This window comes from Harpia harpyja, chromosome 13, assembly GCF_026419915.1.
Source record: "Harpia harpyja isolate bHarHar1 chromosome 13, bHarHar1 primary haplotype, whole genome shotgun sequence".
Taxonomy (NCBI): domain Eukaryota; kingdom Metazoa; phylum Chordata; class Aves; order Accipitriformes; family Accipitridae; genus Harpia; species Harpia harpyja.
In genome coordinates this window covers 39,188,544-39,208,880 of record NC_068952.1, presented here as the reverse complement: position 1 = coordinate 39,208,880, position 20,337 = coordinate 39,188,544, and the positions used below count along the sequence as shown (strand labels likewise).

General features: G+C 48.2%; 1 protein-coding gene across 2 annotated transcripts in view; it reads right to left on the bottom strand.

Annotated features, from left to right (window-relative positions):
- ZMAT4 (zinc finger matrin-type 4) overlaps nt 1-20,337 on the bottom strand; it is a 69,581-nt gene that overhangs the window by 31,558 nt on the left and 17,686 nt on the right. The window contains exons 2-3 of one of the 2 annotated variants that reach the window (XM_052805843.1): nt 18,299-18,400; nt 3,182-3,271 (exon numbers count right to left, since the gene is read on the bottom strand). In XM_052805843.1, the coding sequence (XP_052661803.1) occupies nt 3,182-3,271; nt 18,299-18,400 (192 nt within the window). The remainder of the gene's footprint in view (nt 1-3,181; nt 3,272-18,298; nt 18,401-20,337) is intronic. The other variant, XM_052805844.1, reaches the window with a different exon arrangement.

The following is a 20,337-nucleotide window of genomic DNA, read 5'->3' as shown; positions in this document are numbered from 1 at the left end:
CAGTGGGTGTTCAAAACCACGCAGAAAAAAGCCCGGGAGAAGAGGGGAGGGCCGGCACACAGAACACACGTGGGGCACGCCACGGAGCCGCCAGCGGGCTCTGCCCCACGGCTGGGATGGGGCATCCCCCAGGGCACCAGCCAGGGCAGAGAGCCCGTCACAGCAACAGCAGCTCTTGGCCAGTCCCAGCCTTCTGTCGGAGAGTAAATTCAAGTCTTCCATCACTAATTTCTTTCATTGAAACCAATACCCGACCTTTTGGTTGAAAACCTCTGATCAGGTACAAAACACACAGTAAGAATGTTGGCCCTAAACCCAGACATTTCATCTTAGTTTCAGTGTAATCGCTGAAGATTTAGATTATAGCATGCAGTAAATTTTGCATGGGAAGCTATAAAAGCTGTGGTTTCCTTGCTGATCGGGAACTGAAGCCGAGCCTCCCAAGGCAGCCGCCGGCACCGTTTGTGCCTCAGAGAGGCACAGCTCTTGGCTTAACCACCTCCAGCGCCGCCCTGCAGGACACGCATTACCCTCAGCAACAAAATCTAATCTCCTGCTATCTTCCCTCAAACAATTTATCCTTGCTGTTATGACCCCTTTCTTTTTTAAGGAAGGTGATGCTGGTTAAAGCAATTTACTATCTTATAGTATGAATAGGACTAGAAAGAATTTAAAGGCTTTTCTCCCATCTCAGAAAAATGTGTTTCATAGCATATCAGAAATTTTCATCGTGTTTGTCTTGATCATAAATAGGGGTCCTATTTTTTAAAGGTAGTGAGAAAAGGCTGATTAAAACTGCTTCACCAATCCTAGGACTTGAGGATGTGACTCTGAATATCAGCGGGGCCCTGACACAGGCTGCAACCTTCTCAGATTACTTTCAGCTGAAATGTTAAGCGGAAATTTAAAATGAAAGGTCAACAGTCCCTCAGTACACTAAAGACATGAGGTTTTTCCCCTCCCCCACAAAAAATTAAAACAATAATGAGCAGCCCAACAACTGAGTCGTTATCCAGTGCAAGACTAATCGTATAAGCCTCCTACTTCTTACTATGAAAGGATAATGGGTGTTTTGGGAATGCAGAGTATTTTTATAGTCCTCAAACAACAGCAAACACTACCCTCAGTCTCACCGAAAGGTCAGGTAGCAAATGCTGTTTCTAAGCCTATTGCATTGAGTATCTACAGCTGCAGCAGCTTCTCCTTCCTATTGCCATTTGGAAGAAAGACAAGGTGTTTAGTTTTCTGGTCAAAAGGACACAAATCAAATGGCATACAGTCATGTAACAGTGCAGGTTTTGATGAAAAAAAGGCTAATACTCCCTTTTTAGTTGCAGATGCTTCTACACAGAAATTTAATTGGTTTTCACGGATTGTTTCTAATACTCGATAAAGTCGGTGTGTCACGGCTTGACTAACACTGCTGGATACCTGAATCGGGCAATGCAGCTGCACTCCATACGTGGCAATGATGTAATCATGCAGCATTAGAGATGTCCTAAATATTTCTGTTCGCTTTAAATGCAAAGGCTTGGATCGTATCTGATCAGCAACAGGCCTACTTTGAGCTGTAAATTTTGGCAGATTTTCCCTGCTTTATTTTTATAACATAAATAATTTTCAAATTTAGGTCTTGCACAGCCTGTCATTCACCTAGTGCCTGAGGACTTGCTAATTCATCCCCCACTAAGGGCTGCCCTTGGCACAACCAAGCATCAGCAAACACAGAATTACATTACTTCTCACTTTTGCTTTTCACAAAAGAAATGGCAAGTAGTTCAGCTTTGACTTATTTGAGGTCTGTTTGGCTGCCTGTCCACCATATCCTCATGCTAAGGTGTACATGCAGCTATGTGGTTTCTTGTTAGATGTAATGTAGCTCATTAGAGGACCGCGTTCCAAGTCTATATGTGCATGTCCACTGTACCTTTCACGCTCTATAATTAATAACTCAATAAAAATACTGTGAGATTCTGTTGTTAAGGGGTAGATTGCATCTGAAATTACCCTGTGTGCAACATAAAAGTTCCACTAAAATTTTAATTACTGTGTGAAGGAGCTTTCAGATTCCTCTGGCAAAACTTGCACACTTTTCCCTTTAATTAGAAGATACCTCACTAAGTATTGATAGCATTAAGCCACAGCCACACTCCCATAGATCTGAAATAGTTTGGATGCTATCTGCTGGGAACCTCATCAACAGCTCTCACACCAGCCCCAGAATATGGGAAAGAGCTGAATGAATAATTCACTGTGAATCAGTCCCTTATAAATTTAGTCTCCTTTTATTGCCTGACAAACGGCTGCAAGCTGGTCCAATTCCCTCACGTTCATTTGTTTATTCGAATGCAACTGAGGAACCCAATTGCCGTTTTTTAAAACTGCAGACTGACCACAATCCTTTGTGAGGAGCCTTTCGGATCCAGCACTCCATTTTCATCAACTCTCGGAAAAAAAATCAGGTCAGAAGAAACCTCTGGAGATGACTCTGCTCTCCAGTGACCTCTCCACTCATCCCGGCGGCTCTCCGGGGGTTTTCAGCCACAACGTGCCGATGACACTGTGGGCATCCCCTGACCTCCCACGGTCCATATGACAGCTCCATACCCCGGGTGTCGATAATACAGCTCCGTATGCGGCATCGCTGCGCCGCGCCGCTCCCCAAATGCCGGCCAGGCTGTAAGTCCTGCCCTCTGCCCGGTGCCCCTGGCCCTTGGGAACGACGTCGCGTACTGAAAGTCGGGTGAACGTGTCTGGAAGCGACCCGAGTGCCGCTTCAAGCAGAGCAACCCCAAAGCCCCTGCCAGAGCCACCGCAGAGCAGCGTTCGCTATGATCCCAACCGCCCGAAGGCACAAGCCTCCGGCAGCCCTTGCCCTGGCTTACCCGCAAAAAACTAGCCATTGCACTTCAACTGAATAAATGCTGGATATTTGCTATCGGCCTATTTTTCTCCTATGAAAGAACATTCGAATAACTAAAAATGCAATTACTGTTGCTGATGCACGTAATATTTCTTGTATGGTTTATTGAAAATTATTTCCAGTTACTTAGCATTTCAGCTAATCTAAATGTTACCTCTGGGTACCTGATCATCTGCGGCTGTAACAGAAAAAACGTTGTAGCAGAGAGTCAATGATTCACAAAGCAGTTGAGTAAACAGGGACTTAAATTATACCCACGTTTTCTGACCGGAGCTTTTTAGCTGGGCAGCCTCCATCTATGGGATGAAGCATATAATAGAGGCGAACTTTGCTGGCATGTTTCCGACTCTGGAGAAAAAAAAAAAAAAAGAAAAGAAAAAGCAAGAAATGAAGTTACAAAAAGCAAGAGGCTCTATTGCTGTGCACACAACATCAGTCTGCAACAAGATTTCACATCCCCTTGATATATGTATCCAGTATGGGAGGAGAAAAGGGGGAAAGACCCAGGTGAGGAACATTTGCATTTCACGGAGGTTTCACAGAGCTCTCCACCGAGATGAAACGAACAGTGGAATGATTATGACACCTGCCATTAGCAGGAGAAATGGTCCACCCTCACCGCTCGCTGCTAAGTCCTGCTGTCTGCAGCCCCTTGAAGATACAGTGGGAATAAAGGCGGCGAGAGAAGAGCAACATTTGTTATCAGACCATTTCCATAGCGGAAGAGATTGAAAAGATCAGTGTTATTTAGCTTTAGGGGGAGACATGATGGCATCATGAGGGATCAGATGCGCACATGAGCAGAAATCCACAGTTCCTACACTTACAGAAGAATAAAATATACAAGGGGCATAAAACCTCACTGTCTAGGAAATACGCCCACTGATACCTGCCAAAGGTTTGAAAGAAATTTCTCCCACGGGTGAATTATCAGATAATTGTGTATTATGAAATCTAATGTTTTCCTCATACGCAGCTGATGCTGGCCCTGCTGAGAGGGGATAAGGACTACATGGACCCCAAGCCTGAGCCCCTTCTCCTCTCTTGAGCGTTTCTAAGGGGAGTTGAACAGTAAAACCTTCCAGACGGCTGTGAAAACAGGAGGGTTTGTGCTCCAGGTTAAGCAGTGCCAGGAGGGGAAAGCCCAGGCTCGACCTGACATTTGCTGCTGCAGAAACCAGCCCCAAGAGCCCGGGCACCGCTCCGAGGTAGTTCTGCTTTCCCGAGTCCTGCCCAGCATCACCCTCCACCACCACAGCGGACGGACGCAGACTGCACTTTCCAGCATCAGCCGTGGTCACCGGTCCCAAAACCTTCGTACCAAATTCCGGTAAGCAGCCTCCGTTCAGCCAGAGGGCTGGCTTCCCGCAGCAAAGCCGACCAGGTACTTCTTGTACTCTCTCCCAAGAAAGGCACCCAGCCAAACGTTATTTATACCGCAGGAAAGTTTTCAGGGGACCTGTGTTTTTGCAGAGGTATCGGGAAGAGCTGAGGGATGCCTGGAGGAGACTCTTCCCCCGAGGGACACACCGGGCAGGTTTCACGCTGCCTTCGGGCAGGATACCAGCAGGTGAGGATACGGAGAGACTAGAGATGTCCCGGTCACGCCAGCATCAACAGACAAAGCAATCCTTGTGATGTGCAAAACATAAAGGAAGATTTAAAAGCTTCTCCAGCAGGAGCACAGACATAAACCTTCAGAACACTAACTTACAGCCAGCTCTTGTCTTCCAGTAGATGTAAGGGGGGGGGAAAGCCTGCAACTACTAAATACCTGCATCCAGAGCCCCGACATGCACGGCAGCTATTATTATGCAAATGTTTTCTCTGAATCTCCATTCCTGATTGCCTCACAGAGCAACGCACCACAATATTATAATTTCAGATCACAGATTTGCAATTTTAAAATATTAAATTATCATTAGCATGTTCTGGAACATTCCTTTTCCTGTGGTGTGAACTTGGAGCTAAATTTGCAGAGAACTATATTTGTATGCATAAATGTGACTATGCAATAATTTTTTTTAATGAAGCAAATCAGTCAAGATAAATAATGTCAAATATCTTTCCCTAACTCGTCTTCCTGCATGCATTTAGAAAATGGGACCTGCTGTAGTCAGAGCTAAGCAAAGGAAACCCCAAAAGCTTCAGCTACCAGCGATTAGCAGTCCAGACAGCGACGACGTAATTAAGAAATGACAAAATAAACGTTCGAAATGCAAAGGACAGATATGCGAAGTCAGTCTCAGAGTTTGGCAGCGCTCCTGCTTTCTGTCTGAAGGGATGCTCGGCTGGTTTCACCTCGTGGAGGTCTGCACGCCGGGCAGAGCGCCGGGAGGCAGGCGATGGCTTGGCCCCTTCGCACAGGGCAGGGGACAGGACAAGCCACCGCGGTCCCTCGCACCTACGGATGGAGGAGAGTCAAACACACCGTAAAGGCGATGCGGCCAGAGCTTTTCAGCTGAATTCCTTTACTGAACACTTACACCCCTCGGAGCAGCCAGCCAGCCTCAAATCATCCTTCCCACAGTCACGAGGCTCTTCCCTCGGGTGAGTTAATCCAGCACTTCAGGATGCCTACTGGCGCAGAACCATAGCCTGCCGAATTGAGAGGTTAAAAAGTTGGTGGGTTTTTTGTTGGTTTTTTTGTAAGATGAAAAGGCAAGATTTTAACAGTAATCATTTTTAGTGTTCTTTTCTGTGGCACTCAGCTGCGTCGTAAATGATGTCCAAATGTCAGCTTTAAAAGGCAGCGAAGTTTCAGCCTTCTGTAAAACACCTCTCACCTTTATTTATGCATTTGTTTGGATTTATGAACACTAAGGTAAGGAAATAACTTACGTTTGGCATAATTTAAAACTACATGGCTCCTTATGCAGCCTTATTATCCTACGGTTATAAAAGCAGAGCTTAAAATCATCCCTGGCCTTTGCAAGTACGTAGCGAGCATCTCATTCCCTCTCAGGGAGCGGAGGTAGCACAGCCCATTTGTCACCCATTTTATCTCTGGTGTTTTCTACATTTACATGTGTATTTATCATCCTAACACCACGGCAAGAGCAAAGTGATTATTCTTAGCGTGCCGCTCGCAAACAGCCCTGCGGGTTATCTTTTCCCCTCCGCAAAGCAACTTGAAATCTGCAGCTCTGAGGCGCGAGAAGGGCAAGTGCCAGGGAGGGGGTGGCACAGCCCCCCGCCACGCCGGAGGGACTCGCCGCGCTCCTGAGCTCCAGCCAGGCTCTGCCGTCCCGTTCAGAGGTCCCACGTGTCCGAAGGAGCTCTGGAGGACACGGCAGCGGGAGGACACCCGAAAGCAGCGGGGACACGGCAGCGAGTCCGGCTCGAGCATCGCTGCTTCCCAACCGGCCGCCCAGCCCAGGCAGAGCAGGTCCCTGCGAGTTGTCCTCGCAGCAGGGGCTGGCTTGGCCAGCTGAGCATCTGCTAGCAACCGTCATCCGAGTTATTACAGCTACCCCGGGCAAGAGGGCCAAAGGAAGAACCACGTACAGGAGTCGGGAAACCGGGATAAAGGGGGAGCAGCGCACATCCAGCTCCCATTCTGATCCATTTCACCACATGTTCAAGCCTTAGAAAAGACAAAACCTTGACACGTCTGTCGATCCATGGTCTGGAACAAGAACGCTGCCTTTGGAGATACCTGCCTGTTCATCAACAGCCACCACAATTTTATCTTGGGGTGTGCTAGGAGAGTATTTCTGTGCCTGTGAATATTTGTTTTGTAGCTTTACAGAATGTTAGGCCAAAGGCATTTTCACTCGAATTCTCTGTCTCTAGTGTCTGGAAACAACTCCTTTAGAAGGCAAGAAATCTAACTTAATACTGTATGCTTTAAAAACAACCATCCCTATGCAGGGAGGAGGGGAAAGCTTAGAAAGAGCCTGTTTTCACATAGCAACTGCAGACTTCTCTCATGTGCTATTGTACGAAGGCTCATCAATAAAAAGAAATAAATGGATCATTTCTGTCTATATCAAACCTATTTTAATACCGAGTATTGTGGCAGAGGCAGCAGAGTCCCGGCAATTCAACCCTAAAACACAAAAGGGCAAAGCAGAGCTAAATTGTGCTATGAAATGCAATTTGATTTTGCATAAATCGAGTTTTGCAGCACACTTCTGCCCAGAGCGAGCAGCAGCGTGGCGAGAGGAGACAATTACGTCTCTGTGGGAGCAGCGGCAGCTGGCAGGACCCTGGGAGCCACGGACGAGCCGGTTTCAGATGCCGCAGCCCCGCTCACCCTGGCCCGTGGAGGGTTTGCTCGCTGCCGTCATAACTTCACAGCTTCTCGGTAAATTTACCAACAGCAGCAACGTCCCGGGGGAGGACTGAGGCACGTCTCCCTTTACAAGGTCACAAGTCCCCAGTGGAGGCTTTAGCCCGGGGTTCGCTGGGCTGCACAGACGCTCAGGGATCCCCCCGTACCCCGCAGTCCGCCCGGGGGACGCGGGCTGCCCTCCGGTCAGCCGGAGCTCTGCAGCCTGCGCTGGCCCTGGGATCCGCTCCCACTTTGCACCGCTGATTTAAGCTGACCTGACAGTCTAAAACATTTCACCATCTTGCGAGGGATTTCTTCCTGTACCCCCAACCCCCTCGCCAGGTTCAAATCAACCGTTTCTGCTGCTTTCCTCACGCTGCGCTTGCATCTGATCTAATTTCTTTATTCCCCATAGCTCCCTTTATCATCTGCTTGTTCACTCCTCTGCTGGCAGCACCATGTTTTCGGTCGGTCTGCCTTTCCTCTCTTGCTCTCCTTCCTCCGTGCCCTGTTCTCCAGCCAAAGACCAGAGACCCACCGCACTGGGGGACACGCGGCCGCACCGAGCACCAGCAGCGACACACAGGTGGGAGACGAAGAAAGGAACTGTCATGGCAGCCCGAATGGCTGTGGCTTCTCTTAGTTTGTAATAAATTCTTTTTCAGAAGCCTGTTGGTTGGATTTTAATCCTTTTAGCGTGTACTGTGTTGATTTTTTTGTATGCTGGCAGTTTCTTAATTAAATTGCCATGAAACATGCAGTCATATGATTACACCAACTTTATTATCTGTATTGGCCCTACTTGTAATCTCATCAAAAGAGATAAAGTTATTCTGGCTAGACCCAGTTCTCTCAACCTCGTGCAGCATACCAATTACATTGTCCTCCTGAAGCTGCATACTCGAGTCCCTTTCCAGAGCCTGCTTTGCTCAGGAGCCATGCCAAGCTGGGAGGGCTCCGCTCCCTATGCCGGTCCCCCGGTGCTGCCGTGCCTGGCTCCACACTCGCCTTCCTCCTGGAAACTTCCTCCACTTTCCAATCCATGGAGGATCAGCGGTGACGACGCAGAGAGCGTGGCCAGCTCTTTTCAAGCACTTGCTTGCAAATTACCGGACCTGCTGACTCAAAAACCAACATTCTTGATTTCATAATCGCTGCCTAACAAAGTTCCAAATTTCTGCTGGAACAGAACCAATTTATTCCTCATTCTGTGATATAACAACATCCTCTGCTTTTTTTTAAAATAGAGGACAGAAGTATTTTCAGCAAACGCCTTCCCTTTTTTGCCTCTTCTACCCACACGACCAGCAAACACTATTGTCGAGATCCCCGTTGTTCACCGCAGAGACAAACTCCCGTCTGTTATTCCAGACGCTGCTGGGTGCCAATGTCCTTTTTCTCCCTTTGTAATTTTTGCAAAGCCTCATTTATAATTTATGGTCATTTCTATTCACTTCCCCTTTTTCCTCTGTGAGTTAATTTTTTAAAAAGCGTCTACTCATGCTTGTGACTTTCTGGGCACACAGATACGTGCCCGTAATTCCCAACTGCACACAGCTGAATTTTCACCCCCATGAAACTGGCTTCTTCAAAGCAACAGGTAGACGTGTTACTGGTTTGGACATTGATTTGCTTACATGCCAAGGCAATTACTGGTGATCTATTCAGCCAAGCAACCACTAGCTCACTTCATTTTCTCTAAATTTGTGAGCATTTCTCCCTGCTCACTAAGCCGACTCTGAGCGTGGATCCCCTCACCAGGGTCACCGACAGCCTCACGGGAGCATTTCACAGGCCCCAGCAGCTTCTCCCAAATCTTGAGCACTGCAGTTTTAAAAATGCAAAAACAAGACGTCAGAAGCTCCAAGTAAAACAAACAGCAGCGACCGACCTGCTGCAGCCAAAGGCAGCGACTCGCATGGGGTGAGGGCCTGCCGCATCTCCTGCTCTGCAATCGGATGGGGTCAAAGCATCCAGTCCAAGCCTGACAACTTTAATTATAATTATATAATATATTATGTTGTTACTTCAGTCACCTTCATAAGAGAAAAGTCTCACCCACTAGATCCTTCTGTGCAGCGTGAGCTCAGAGCTCCCGTGGCCGCATGAAATGCGTTTCCTCCAGGAGAGTTCACAAACACCCTTTCCCATCCACCTCCCTCCTGCTGCGCTTGAAATACTAAAGCTGCAAAGAGCTGGAGAGGGCTCAGGCGGCCAGCCCGGGAGGCCCTTGAGAGAAGGGTTTCTAAACCGCGCTTGTTCAAGGGAAGAGAAAATACTGCCTTTGGTTTTTCACCCTTTGTGCAGTCCCCATCACACAGATAAACCAGGTGGATAGCCCCGGTACCCTGCGTGGGTGGGTACCACGGGTACCTCCTCAGACCATCTCCCATGGCCGGAGTACCACCCGGGGACCCAGCCCTGCTCCCTCACAACTGCCGATCCAGATGGATCCAGGCTCGGCTCTGCGATTCCTGGTGTGACAGATACCTGCAGACCTCCAGAACAGCAAGGCAGGAATTTTCTGTCTTGGGAATCACCGTTCCAGCTATGATCTTTAACTATACCACTTCCTATATTGATTTTGATTGTAGTCAAAGTATCTCTTGTCCTAAACATTGCTGTGTACCCTGCCAGGAGGAAAATAAAACTCTCTTTACAGCCCGTTGCCAGAGCAGTGTAGCACGAGCAGCAGGGCTCAGCACCTGGCTCGCAGGCTGCTGGTACCCCGTGGACCTGCCTCCCAGCACCCGGGATCATCCCGGCATCGCCCACAGGCTTCTGTTCCTCCCCAAAAGCACTGGAAGTCCCTTCTCATCTCGCGTCCTCACATTTCTTCTGCAGGTGGATCTTACACTTAGACTAAGGAACCATGAATTTACTTCTCCATTGGTGTTTAGGGGTTTTTTTCAAGGCAGTGCACCTCCCCATGAACACGCCAAGGGAAAGGGGACGCAGGGGATGGAGCGAGCGGGGTGGGAACCTCCAAAATGTGCTTCGTACGGCAAGTTAACCCTTGCTGTTTGCCCATAGCCAACTGATGTCAAGCAGCTGCAGCTCAGGTTTCTCAGCTCGGGCCGCTCTGCTATTGGGTACCGATGCTCGAGGTGCAGATGAACTTCACTGCTGGTACAGAACTACCATCCTGGTATCAAGTGGGAAACAGAAGAGTTAACACAAACATAACGTCTCCTCCGCACACAAGCACCCAGCACCGGCTCTGCAGAGCAGCACGCACCAGCAGCGCTGCTGTTGTTCCCATTCTATCTTTACGAGTCTGAAACAAATCACTTTTAAAGTGCATCAGTGCCAGTCACTTCTGAGAGCCCGCTCAGCCCCGGCGCAGCGCGTGGGCGGGTTTTGTCACAACACACGACTATAACTAAAGACTCTGCTTTCAAACACCTGAAACCCAAATCCTAACAAGGATTGTGAGTTTAAAATATTAAAGAAAAGCAAGAGCGAATACCCGGAACAAAGAGGTGCCCTCCTGTGCATCGGGAGCAGAAAGGGGCTGCCACAGGAAAGCGAGAGCTGCAGGGACTTCTCCTGGGGACACCTTGGCCAGGGCAGGTCTGTCTTGGGTAACGGAGCAACGTTTCGTTCCACGTAGGCTTAATGTGACATCCCTTGTGCCTCTCCATTAATGCTAACCCCAGGGTCTCATGCCCAGTGCATTTTATTACTGCTGTGAAAGTACCTTTTTGAACTATAGCTATTTTTAGCCAGAAATGGGACTCTGCACAGAGGTACCTTGGAAGGGAGCTGTATGATAGGGCTTTATCTGCTTTGCTGTTGCTGCTATTTAGTGATAGATTTTGACACTGGGAGTGCATTAAAAATAATGTTTAGCCATTAACGTTGACAACAGAGTAGTAACACGGAGCCTTGTAAAGTACCATTTAATCTACATCGGTTTCCTGAAGCACACTGCGATTCAGCAGCTAATGCTGCCCTGGTGAGTCTATACTTACTGTAGGCAGAAAAGGGAAGAGGCAGCATGAGCACCTTGCTGTGAAACACTGACATTCGTGTATCTCTTTCCTATACAATGTGTGGCCACATTTACCTCACCGTATTTTAATTGCTGCTGTTAACATGACATAACTGGGTACCAAGGCAAACTGCAGAAGGTCTATGTGTGCACATACAAAAAACAGAACAGTACCTTCATCATCTTTGCGACTAAACCACGAAAAAGATTTCTTTAGCCCGATTTTTTTTCTCCTCAAGCCAAGGTTCTCCTACCAAACACCAGCACAACCTGCAGAATAACAGTAATTTTTGAGCAGCCACTAAAACCGTATAGCACGTGTGGACCACGGCAGAGCAGATTCTCAGCAGCTGTGGGGAAGGACATAGGAACAACAGGTAGGACATCCCCTCCTCCTTCGTCCTCTGAAGTATTTACAGGTTACTGCCACTTGGCAAGTAGGCAGCAGCAGTGGCAGAAGATACGAGAGACAGCATTGCTAGCAAACGTTGCATTCCCTTCAATAATACACAACTAACATCAGCAGACTCCCTGACACACGAGAGCCCTGTGTAGTCTTTATTTCCAGCTGAAGCACGTCCTTTCCATTCCTCCATCCTGGAAATGCCTGCAGCATCTCGTGTGGGGAGCTAACAGCAGACACAGAATATTCCAGCTCCTTGTGTTCTAGCGCAGCATTTATTTTGTTAAATAGAGTATGTGCTCTTCCACTGCATTAATATTTCAGGCACAGGATTGCCTTTCTGAGCACACACATCTTGATCCTTAAGGCGCTAATGTGCCAATAGTAAACAATGTTTATTATTCCTTCAGACAAGCCATCATTTTATGCAGTTTCCCAGAGAAGGATGGCCCAACTGGAAGCAGATTAACCCGAGCGCCACTCCAGCCCCGCGCAGACAAGGAGTATTGATGAGGCTGTCGATACCGCTCGCCTGCTTCGCTCGGGAGACAGGGTCTGAAATTCCAAAGAGCACTCGGCTCTGGAGATGAGCCAAAGGGCACGGCACTTTATTTGTTCTCCCCAGTTTCCTCTGCATTTGAATTTTAATACACTTTGCCTCTGCCCTCCCCCTGCCATTCAGGCTTCACCGCAAGCATTTAAGCATCATTCCTTCTTCTCACGACATGAACCAACATTCACACGACACCTTCCTGGGCTTCTCTTCCCACAGACCCGGCGTATTTCTTAATTTTAAATGAAAAAGCAAAGCACCATCTGAACACCTGAAGCAATAAAGATTACAATGGAGAAAAGTGTTATAGCAGCTTGAGGAGCAAATGTGGTGATGAATATGCAGCTCAGGGTGGAATCTGAGAGCAACTTTGCATATTTGGTAATTTTCCTGCAGGATTTTCAAGGAGAAACTTGAAAATAAATGGTAACATCTTCCTAATGGCTGTGAACACTTCTATATAGAGATGAGGACTCAGAGCTAACTAAGAAAGCTTAGCTTTTTAAATTTACGGAGCAGCTCACCAAAATGATTGATACATCCCCTCTCAAAGACAGAGCTGGAAGGAAGCCTTAAATTATGGGTGATCTAGAGAGTATCCAGCAGCAAAGAGGCTTCCCACTCCAGAGGGAGGCAAGATGCAGAAATACAGAAAAGGAAGAACTCATCTCTGGGGCACAGACTTTCAATCGCATTGCGGCAAGTACATTTTATTTTTCTTCTCCTCCTGTTTAGCAAGCTCTGTGGCACCAGCCACTTCCCAAATCACTGGTGCCCTCTGACCCTCTCCGATTCCTCCTACCCTCTTCCCTGTGCAGAGGGCAGCAGCCGTTGCTGAGCATATTAAGCAGCTGGTAAAGCAGCCACACAACCGCAAGAGCTCCTGATCACAGGGCAGCAGCCTCAGTTATTTCTTTGCAATACCTTTGAGGGGTGAATGGCATTTGAATAGTGATGCTTTGTTGATAAAAGTTACAGGAGCCTGATGCAAGATAGAGCTGCAGGGTACTCTGAATCTCAGCCTTTTGACAGACTCTCTCAACTCCTCAAACAGGGTTCTGCGCGAAGGTGCAGACGCTGCTGGGTAGCTGCCTTCTGGTTCTCCCACCCACAGATGTCATTTAAAAACAACAAAAAAAAATCAATCCCTTCGTTTCAAAGTTGTGCTTGAAAGACACACAGTCTGTGCCACCGAAGCAGAGCAAAAAGGTCGATGGCTGCGAGACGCTCCCCATCTCCGCGGCCGGCGCAGAAGATGCTGCGGGAGGAGGGTGCCGGCAGACGTGCCCTTCGCTACGCAGCCGACCCTCCCCACGCTGCCAGGAGGAGGTGGCCGAGGAAGGAGGGAGCTGCCGTGGCACAACCGGGGCATCCCCCCACTCCACGGACACCGCAGGAGCCGGCTGATGCCACCGACAATTAAAGAGCATCAGGAAGAGGCTGGTCCCAAGCTGGTGCAGATCAAGAGTCCTGTCGGGAAGGGGTCTGCCTGTTGTCCCCCCACACCTGACAGCAGGCAAACGAGCGAGAGAGGAGGCTTGAAATACCCTCCCTCCACCAGACAGCACCGCACGTTTGGCCACCACCTGCCTGATGCGGCCAGCAATCGCCTGGAGCGTACTGCATCACTCTGCCCTTTTTTGTGATTCTTTATCTAATCAGTCATCCCGTTTCTTCTTTGTTCCTTCCGTGGGGGGAAAGGGAGAGCCAATGCACATGAGAAATGCTTGGCACATCACAGCAGCACAGCAAGCTATTACCTAGCGGGGATTTTATCAGACATCCGTGTTTGGACGCTTTATTCCAGTAGCAGAAATGGGAAGGGAGTTTTCTGATACTTCAGGGGACAAATTAAGATATTCATTTGCTTTAAGAATTAAAATATTCAAATGCATGATCTTTCAGGCATTGACAACAACCAGTAAGATCGGTCTCATCTCTTACTTACCGCTGCGTGGAAGCTAACCGATATCTTTAAAGCAACCTCCTGTGATACTCAGCATCACAGTATGCAGAGAGCTTGTTAAGGCATTTTCTCATTTGGGCACCTGCAACTTCATTATGAGTCAATATCCCAAGGCCAGCTACTCAGATCAGCTCTACCCTAAGGTGAATCCCAGGTAGAAGAGCAGTACCTGGCAGTTTCACGGGGCTGGAAAGGAGAGCAAAGGCACAGCAGACATATCAGACAAAGCCAGAGACACAGTTGCACAAAGCACATAAAATAAGGGCAGTATTTTGCTGTACGTCAAGTTGGAAGCAAAAATGTGCTGCAAACACTCTGATTCTTTTGTCATTTTTCCTCTACGCTTGCCCTTGGAAATAATACCACTTAATATTGTGCGACTGACATCAAATTATTTTTTATTCCTGGCAAAGTAGCACAGAAGAAAAGAAGAGTTACCGGTTGATGATTTCGAGAAGGAGACAAGACAGCGATTGGAACTGACTATTCCTGTTTGGCAAGATAAAAACATCCCCCTTTCATACGCTGTTTCCCTCTATTTTCTTACAGAGAAATGTCTTATTTTGCATGCACAAAGGAGCCAAGATTTTAGTGCCTGGCACAAAGGCTGCGGATCTTATTCGGCAGCACTAGAGAGGCAGCAGATAAATTCCCTTTCTCTCTAAGCTCCGGCTCAGTAAGAGTAAGGGCACTGCTGACCAAAACAAACCACGCCACGGAGGAAGATGCATTACCAGCACGGTCCGGGAGCTTGCGATTGCTGGTTTCCAGTACGTTCTTCTGCAGGTACCTTCACCAGCTCTGAGCTTTCAGCGCACTGCTCAGCTTGCTCCGCACACCCCTTTGCTCTGCCTCTTGGCGCGGCTGGAGCCCCAAAGCCCCAGCAGCCCCCAGGGCTGCACCAGCACCGAGGTGCACCAGTGCCCGTGCTCCCCATCGGCTGGTGCCTCCTTCGGAAAACCAAAGGAACCGAACGCTCAGGAGCACGGCGGGATCCAGGCTGTGCGAGAAGCTTCCCCACACGGCTCTCCCGACACCAGCAAGCACGCTGAGCTGGGTGGAAACACTGAACTATTTTGATTAACCTGCATGCACCATACCAGTATGGAATTTCTATTTTGCAGTGTTTCGCTTTTCCCCATAAAGTTCAAGTCAATCCAAAATGAAAAGTTTTGCTCTGTGCAAAAAGTTCAGTTATGTTGTGTTTTTATTGTGTGCTTTGATATCGACAGTATTTTTTTTCAATCAAAAAGCTGAAACAAAGCAACTTCAGAAGATTAAAAGAAAATTTATTTGCATAAAATTTAGACTTCTGAAGTTGGTATTTTTCCCTATGAAAAGAATCAGTTTTGACCATAGAGTGCTTTTTAAAAGAAAGAAGAAAAGAAAAAACAAACAAACAAACAAAAAAGGTGTGAAAGTTGTGACCAGCTACTTTTTAATCAGGAAGAAACAGTGAATTTTACATTCCTGCTATTAACTAATTGGCTTGCAGCAAGGGCTGGCAGTCTCGGGCAGGATGGAGCTCAGGTACATTCAACACCACAGTTTTGTTCAAGAACAGTGTGTTGCAAATCCTGATGTTATAAAAGTGAACATTCTGACCACAGACTTGATCTGCTCATCTCACCAGGGAAGAGAAACACCTTCGAAGCAGGTGCCTGGCAGAAAGAACAGCCCTCTCCATTTGCGGGGCAGATGCTCAGACCAAACTCCTTATGAAACAGCATCAGAGCAAGAATTATTTGCAGAAATTATTCTCCGATAATTTTCCATGATTAACGTCCATGGGGAAATCGCATACTGCTTGGCCAGCGTCTGACTAGAAAAAGAGACCAAGTTCTCCTAACAAGTGACTCACTACAAATTTTTGCTCAGGTCTCTCGAAACCCCGTCCAGCTCGCATCGGGAAGGAGCCAGCAGCGCTGCAGAGCTGTTTTCCGTCCACATTTGCAGTCAAAGCACATGGACTCGGGAACCTCCCCCGCAAGACTCGATGCTGCACCGAGCTGCCGGCAGCCCCAAGGCTTCGTGCATCGGCCGCGCAGAGGAAAACGTCGAGGGCACGACTCTTCTGCACCTAGCGAAGGCTCCTCGGGGGCACGCCTGTCACCCAGCACCACCTTCCCCGCAAAACCTCGGGGCAGCTCTTCAGCCCTCTCACCGCGTCCGCGGGTTTCTTGGGACCGGGGAACGAGGAGAACGTGCGGCACGCTCCAGAGCGGTGACCGGGACAGACGGTCCAAAGCGCCGAGCCTCCCTGACGAGAGCAGAGGCTGCTGCGGGGACACGGCCAAGCGTGGCACAGAGGCACCTTCAGCCTGCGGGACCGCCAGAGGAGACCCCCAGCCGGGGCCGGACCAGCCCCCCTGCCCGGCTCGCTCTCTCCATCCCTCTGCTTCACGTTATGCGACCCAGCGGGCAAGGTTAGGTAATGACATTATTGTGCCGAATGTCTACAGCGTCTGCTGGGATTTCACAGGGGATGACAAATGAGCACACCACCCCACGCTAGAAATACACAACAGAAAACCATGTTGTTTCCACATTTCAAAAACATCTGCTGTGAATTAATGATTCAGCTCATACCTACAATTACAGGCGCGGGAGAAAAGAGATTGGCTGAGCACCCCGTCGCTCACCAGGCGCTACTCCTGTTTCTGCGGCAATGCTTCTGCCTCCTGTAGACAAGATTTGGCATCCGCATCGCCCATTATCAAGATCTGGAAGGTGTCCCTAAAACTGCAGCCTGAGACTTCACAGCGGCTGCCAGGGATCTGTGCTGCACACCGAGGGCAGGCAGGGGAGCGTTTACAGGAGGTGTCTTAAGAAATTCACCAAAACAGACACGTAAAGTGCCTTACAAGTAAATGCGTGTTATTGTTCACATTGTTTACTAATGCAGCACAGCATCCTCGGATACCGTACGTTAATTAAGTTTCTTGCATGTCTCCACTAGCCACACTGAGACAAACATCTCCCCCGTATACCCATTGCACATCAATAAACACTCGAATCAGAGCAAAAGTTGGGGAAAACCTCATCTTCCAGGCCTCTTAGCACAGATTCTGATCTTCTTGAAATACTGCAGACACCGATAGTCTCTGCGTATCCAAAAGCAGGGGAAAAAGGCAGCTAAGCCACATAGCCCCCGTGAGTGCAAGAAGTCCCTCATCGCCAGCCTCTCCACATGCATCACCGCTTCTCCTGGAGTCCTCCAGGAGAGACTGGACGGTATCACAAGTCCTTCCTCCGCACAGCACCGACCGCACAGCACCGACCGCACAGCCAGGCATCACCGGGGGAGGACGGTCCTCGGCTCCCTACACAATTAATACCATGCAAAGGGTGCCTGACTGCACTCCAACCCCTTGTGCACAACCATCACGCAAAGTGACCCTGCGCCCTCCTCTTCATCTGGACACGAATGAGAAAATTGCTGTTTTCCTGCCGGGTTAACGCCGAGACAGCCCCTCACCGTGACGAGGATTTACGCCGCGCCGCTGCAGAACTGCTCGGTGCACGTTTCCCACACCCCAGGGAGCAGGTGCCGAGACACGGAGAGGCAGTGGGTTTCCTTTCTTGAAGAATTTCACAGCAGCATATCCCTCAGTAATTTCCTCCCTTGTTTAATAAGAATTTATTTAATTTTGTTTTGAAGATATGCAGTGCTGTTAATTGCTGTTCTAACATGTCTCTAATAATATATCCGTTCTAATTGTTTATTGCTTGCCTACCTCTTAAGTGCTTAAATACATTCACAAATACTAATCTATTCTCTGCACAGTCAGTGATTCCTACTCAGGAAACCATAGTGCAGCAGTTTTAATATTAAAACTTGAGTTCGTTTTGCTGAACTGTTAATTGATCTCCTCACTAACTAGGTTTCTTTGAAAACTAGCTTTCAGTCCTGTTCAAATTGCAGCCTGACTTTGCAAATTTAGACAGAAGAAAAAAACAGACATGCCGCAGACAACGTTGCAATGACATCATTTACAGAATAAGACGCCACCAGTAAAGATAGCCTTTTGAATCTTGAGTTTTCAGGGAGGAACATTAAATGCTGGTGTTGCTACTTCCCAGGAATGCAGTGGCTCATGCCGCCCTATAAAATACGCAGCCGAAGAGACAGCGACAGAGGAGTTACAAACCGACAGAGCCGAGTTACCAAAGAGCATCCTACCTCGTAATGGGCCACGCGCTGGGACTCAGATATTAGCTGAGCGCTGCACACTTTGCAGTAACTTTCAGTGAATAATTCCTGGTCGATGTCGGACGATTTCATCTGTTCACGACAGAGAGAAGAGACAACAAGCAGAATCAGTTACAAAAGGCAGGCAGAACAGGGCATGTTTGATGAGGGTCCCTACAGAGACACGGGCAAAGCAACGCTTGAGTCGAGCGGTTCTCGTCGCCGCGAGGGAACGAAACCAACTTTACACAGGTGCAAATGCAAAACACAGACGGTCCCCACCGCAACCCCAACATCTACGATTCGGAGTCCCCGGGTTTACACACAACCAGCCTGTGCCGAGCATTCGGTCCCAGCCCCCAGGCACTGCTGGAGACCAGCGGTGCTTCCCCTGGCCCCACGTCCCCACCTGCACCCAAAGAGCACCCGACCCACCGAACACCCTCGGCCACAGACACGGCACGGATTCCTGTGCTGCTCTGCACTTGTATTTCATGTGTGAGCTACAGCTGTAAATGGCTGTTCTTCTCCATTACCTTTCATATCTAGAAATACCATGTACATAACCAGCTGTAGCATATATCACTCATGGCTCGAAACACGCTTAACCATTTGTTATACAATATTGAAGAGCCGATAAAGAGTTTTCTATAAAACACAAACATCATTACAACCTGCAGTAAGGTGTTTTTAAGCTGGAAGGGTGCTCTGCTATATTTCTCAATTTAGACATGGAAGGAAATTGCTTGAGTGATTTACTGGGCTGTGCTGTTCTCAAGCAGCTGTTTAAATATTCGTGCGTTCCCCACAACTTCCAACAAGGACACTTGCACTTACAAAAACAGCTCGCCGAGTGATCTGGTTCACAGGAATACTTTAGCTCTCTGTTCACACCTTCCTCGTTATGCAAGCAATTGCAGGTATCCAACTCTGAATTGATAACCAAGGTGCATATCAGGAAGGTTGAAGCTTTCAAAAGAGTGAACCCAGGCAGAGCCAGAAAACACCAGAAGTAGCTTCATAAACAGGATAGTTAAAAACAAAAAAACCCCCCAGTGCGATTCAAGAAGGAAAATAAAGGCCAGTTCCTTCTGACTAATGCCACGATAAAGTCTATTAATTCACAATTATAACAAACCTGGGCATAATGAAGACTGATAATACAGTTTTTATAGAGTTTATTCCACTGATTAGGAAGCAAAACAACATGGAAATGAAAAAGTTATGAGATCTCATTAGGAGAAAAACAATCGGGTGCAGAAAGACCTGTCATTGCTGGGCTGCGCAGCGGAGCTCAGGGCAGCACTCTCTCCGCCTTGGGGCTGGGGACGTCTCAGACCCCCCCAGACACCGTCCTGGGCCGACAGTGCCAGATCCCTTGGGCTCGGGGAATGAGGCTTTCTGTGCACGTCTGCCTGCCAGCCCACAGCAAGAGCTGCTGCACTCGAGGTGGTTGCACTGAACCCCCAAACGTATTGCAGTCTCACAAGCATTAAGATCCCTGCACATTTTATGAAAACAAGCAGCTGAGTCGACACCAGAGGCTCCCGGCCTGGAGAGACCAACTTGCCCCCAGCTCCAGGAAAAGGTTTATTCGGGTATTCATGGTCTACCAGACAGAAGACACAAATCTCAGAGCTCCTCTCCTGGTGCCCTTGCTCTCTGATTCTGCAGACACTTGCTTGTTTTCTCTTGCTATCTGCCTAGGTTTAATCTTCATTTACTCTGTCTAGAGAATGCTGCATTAAGAAACTTTCAAAGACACCAAAAGACCCTTTTAGGAGTACAAGAAGCGTTGCAAAATCGCATCAAAGGCAAAATAAAGCGGGGGGAAGAAATCTCACTTAAATACAGCAGATTGACACAAAGCAAACCAAAGAATCTCATTAAACCTCAATCCAGCAACCAAGACAGAGGCAGGTAATATTGCCTTCATTTGCATGCAGTTTGCCATGTCCACAGTATAAACTCTCATTGCAAAAATCAGAGTAAATCAAAAGCTGCTCAGTATTAGCTTAGCCCTTCATGCT